Consider the following 4201-nt stretch of genomic DNA (forward strand, 5'->3'; position numbering starts at 1 on the left):
CGGTGTTGCAGTTCTAGAGTTTTATTGATTTATGTTGTGCATTATTTGACCTGTATTTAAGGAGAACCTCACTAAGGAAGCTACTAGTTTCGAATTGCGAGCGCTTCTGGTAGGGTTTCCTCTATCCATGTGTTTAATCTGTTACTTGTTACCCCTGGGTGGGGTTCCTGGCCTCCCATAGTGGGCAGGGAGGTACATACTTGTAACTTTATTCAGTTGACAAAATTACTTTTAGGGTAACAACTGCAAAATAACAATAAATAACAAAATGTTACTAAAGCTCGCAACACAACATATTAACAATGTATAACACTACATAGCTCCCGCCAGAGCTTTTGTTCATTTGTCATAAATCCAGCCGATCAGGGGGTTTGGATAATCGTCCCCTTTCAGTGCGTTTGGATTCGGTCTGCAACGTTTCCTCATCAGGAAAGATCATACGTTTCTCCTGGTTGGTTGCACCCGTTTTACTCTCTCTCGTGTTCTGTGCTTTCTTCGGTCTTCCCGTTCGTGGTGGTTCATGTACCTGAACAGGTTGATCAATGTCACAGTGTGCGGGTTTTAGTCTGTCGATTGAGACTGAGTCTTCTTTGTTTCCTACTTGTAGTTTGAAAACTTTGTCACCGGTTTCTAGAACTCTATACGGTCCTGTGTACGGAGCCTGGAGTGGTCTTTGATGTCCATCATGACGTATGAACACGTATTTAGCTTTGCTGATGTCCCGTGGTACGAAGCTTGTTGCTTTTTTATGCGTGGACGGAGGAACTGGACGAAGTTGACCCACTTTCTCACGGAGGTTTTTCAACATTTCAGGAGTATTGGTGTTGGGATCCGGACCAGGAACAAAGTCTCCAGGTACTGTAATAGGTATTGCTTCAGGCCATCTGGTAAATCTGTCCACCATCGTAAGCAGATATGTATAACCACGTGAGGGGGGCAGTGGTCCAACCAAATCGATGTTGACATGGCTGAAACGTCCGCTGGGTTTTTCATATTCTCCCAGGGGCGCCCTCGTGTGTCTGTGTACTTTTGCCCTTTGGCATGATGTGCAGGTCTTTGCCCATGCATTGATCTGTTTGGTCATTCCCTTCCATACCATTTTCTGTGAAATTAGTCGGCGGGTAGCTCTGATTCCTGGATGTGAAAGACCATGGATGGCGTCGAACATCTTTCGTTGCCATGATTTGGGAACCACTGGCCGTGCTCTTCCGGTCGATATATCACAGAGAACTGTAGTGCCATTAGTCCCGTAAGAAATGTCTTTCAGTTGCAGGGATGTTTCTGAGGTGCGTAGTGATTGGATCTCCTCATCATTCAATTGAGCTGTTGCCATGGCCTCATAATCTATTCCCTCAGAAATCGCACTGAGACCGAAGTCGTCTGAGGTGTCGTGTTCTACTGTTGTTCTTGACAACGCATCAGCTACTGGATTGTCTTTTCCTGATATGTGTTGGATATCAGTTGAGAATTCTGAGATGGCAGATAGTTGTCGTTGTTGGCGTGCGGACCATGGTTCTGAAACCTTGTTCATTGCAAATGTTAGTGGTTTATGATCCGTGAAAATGGTGAATATTCGTCCTTCCAAGAAGTAACGGAAATGCCGAACGCCACAGTGGACAGCCAGGAGCTCCCGATCAAAAGCGCTGTATTTCTGTTCCGGAGGACGAAGCTGGCGGCTGAAAAGGCGAGAGGTTTCCATTGGCCGTCAATGTTTTGTTCTAGTACTCCCCCCATCGCTATATCAGAAGCGTCTACTGTCAGTGAAGTAGGAGCTGATGTCTGCGGGTGGGACAACATAGTTGCTTGGGCCAAGGCTTCTTTTGTTGACTTGAAAGCGTGTTGTAGGGTATTTGTCCATTGAAGGGGTGCAGATTTTTTTGTTTGACCAGCCAATGCCTTGTAAAGTGGTTGCATTAGTTGAGCTGCTGCTGGCACGAAACGGTGGTAGAAATTGACCATGCCAACAAATTCCTGTAGGCCTGATGTTGTTGTAGGGGTGGGGAATGAGCGAATTGCCTCCACTTTCGCTGGAAGAGGAGTTGCTCCGTGACAACTGATCCTGTGTCCAAGGAAATCAATCTCTTTCACCCCGAAAATGCACTTGTCTGAATTCACCACTAATCTATATTTCTCTAGCCTATCAAAAGGGCATTCAAGTGTTTTTTGTGTTCTTCTGCATTTTTGCTAGCTATGAGGATGTCATCAAGGTAAACAAATGTGAAGTCCAAACCCTGACAAACTGTGTCCATCAGTCTCTGGAAAGTCTGTGCAGCGTTTTTTAACCCAAAGGGCATCCGGAGGAATTCATAGAGGCCAAATGGGGTTATGATTGCTGTCTTGGAGATGTCCTGCTCGTGGACTGGGATCTGATGGTAACCGCGAATGAGGTCGACTTTTGAGAAGATTTTGCAACCTGATAGTCTTGCTGAGAGGTCTTGTATGTGAGGAATCGGGTAGCGATCTGGAGTAGTAGAACCGTTTAACCTGCGGTAGTCTCCACATGGTCTCCAACCTCCGTTGGGTTTAGGTGCCACATGTAGAGGCGATGCCCACGGACTGTTGGAACGACGTACGATTCCTAGAGCCTCCATGTTGTCAAACTCCGATTTTGCTACTGCTAGTTTGTCTGGTGCCAGACGACGTGCTTTTGAGTGTACCGGAGGGCCCGTTGTGGTTATATGGTGTTCCACAGAATGCTTTGTTGTGGGACATGAAAACGTGGGCGAAGTGAGTGCTGGCCGTGTAGATAACAGCTGAGTGAACTGATTCTCATCGTCAGTTGTGATGATTGAGATGTGTGGGGCTGTATGCTGTGAAGTCATGAGTGAGACTGAAGCATAGGTGCCGCTGTGCATTAGGCGATTGCCCTTCAGATCGACGAGTAGTGAATGAGCCCGAAGGAAATCTGCCCCCAAAATTGGTCTGTTGACGGCTGCCAGTGTAAATGTCCATTCATACTGGTGTGATCCTATGTGTAAGGACAGTTTACGTTGTCCATATGATTTGATGAGTGTACCATTGGCGGCTGCTAACGGGAACCCGTGTTGTCCGCGGCGAAGGTCGTTTGTTGAAGCCGGTAACACACTGATCTCAGCTCCTGTATCGATCAGAAAGTTGCGGCCAGATTGTTTATCATATGCAAACAGAAGGTTGTCCTTGGAGCCGGCCACCATATTGCTTATAGGTGGCCGGCTGTCCAGTTTTCCGAAAATTTGCAAGGAGTGGTGCATTTTGTAGCCTGTTTGCCGAATTTTTGGTGGTACCAACACAAATCCGGGTCGGGTGTCTTACTGTGTTGATGGCGTGGTCCATCTCGTTTGTTGTGTTTGCCTCCTTTCATTGTTGCATTAATGGTAGCTCCGGTGGACATAAAGTGTTTGTCTGCCGCTTTGGCCAGGTCCCGGAGGGTCGGATAATCCTGTTGAGTTACCAAGGATTGGACTTCTGCTGGTAGTTGGCGTAGAAAAACTTCCTTAAAAAGGAATCCTGGTTCTTGTCCTGGAGGGACTATGGCAAGCATTTTGTCCAATAGTTCGCTTGGTTTGGAATCACCCAGACCACCAATGTCTAAGATGCGAGATGCGGCTTCTCTTTCAGAAAGTTTGTAATTGTCTATGAGTCTTTGTTTGAGGGTTTCATATTTGTTAGTGCTTGGTGGGTTGGTCAGGATGTCGAGAACTCTGGTGGCAGTGTCTTGGTCGAGGGATGCTGTGACATAACTGTATTTAGTTACGTCAGCTGTGATTCCTTTAATTGTGAATTGTGCCTCGGCCTGAACGAACCAAATTTGAGCTCTTTGTGGCCAAAAGGTTGGTAGTTTGATGGACACTGCGTTGGCTTCATGGGTATCCTGATTGGTTGGCATGTTGAAGGAAGGTTGTGTTCAATCCTGACGTCGGGGTCACCACTGTAACTTTATTCAGTTGACAAAATTACTTTTAGGGTAACAACTGCAAAATAACAATAAATAACAAAATGTTACTAAAGCTCGCAACACAACATATTAACAATGTATAACACTACATACTGTGTCTTTTATCCCTCTATATCTGTTATCCAACTTGCTTTGTCTTGGAATGAGATAACTTGGTTTTGTCCTGGCCCTGGCTGGGAGGGAAACAGTCAAATGCGTTTGTTTTGGGAGATGATATTTTTTTCCTTGTAAATCATCTCTCTGTTATGCACTGTATTATTTTTCCTT

The 4201-nt window shown here is 45.8% G+C and overlaps 1 protein-coding gene across 1 annotated transcript; it reads right to left on the reverse strand.

The window, feature by feature from the left end:
- Positions 1–3178: 3178 nt before the first annotated feature.
- Positions 3179–3865, reverse strand: LOC144971889 (uncharacterized). The gene has a single exon (XM_078912962.1). The coding sequence runs from the start codon at positions 3863–3865 to the stop codon at positions 3179–3181; it is 687 nt and encodes a 228-aa protein (XP_078769088.1).
- Between the last annotated feature and the right edge of the window lie 336 nt (positions 3866–4201).

The sequence above is a fragment of the Berghia stephanieae genome, chromosome 4 (genome assembly GCF_034508935.2).
Source record: "Berghia stephanieae isolate SIO BIC M18660-M18661 chromosome 4, UCSD_Bste_1.3, whole genome shotgun sequence".
Taxonomy (NCBI): domain Eukaryota; kingdom Metazoa; phylum Mollusca; class Gastropoda; order Nudibranchia; family Aeolidiidae; genus Berghia; species Berghia stephanieae.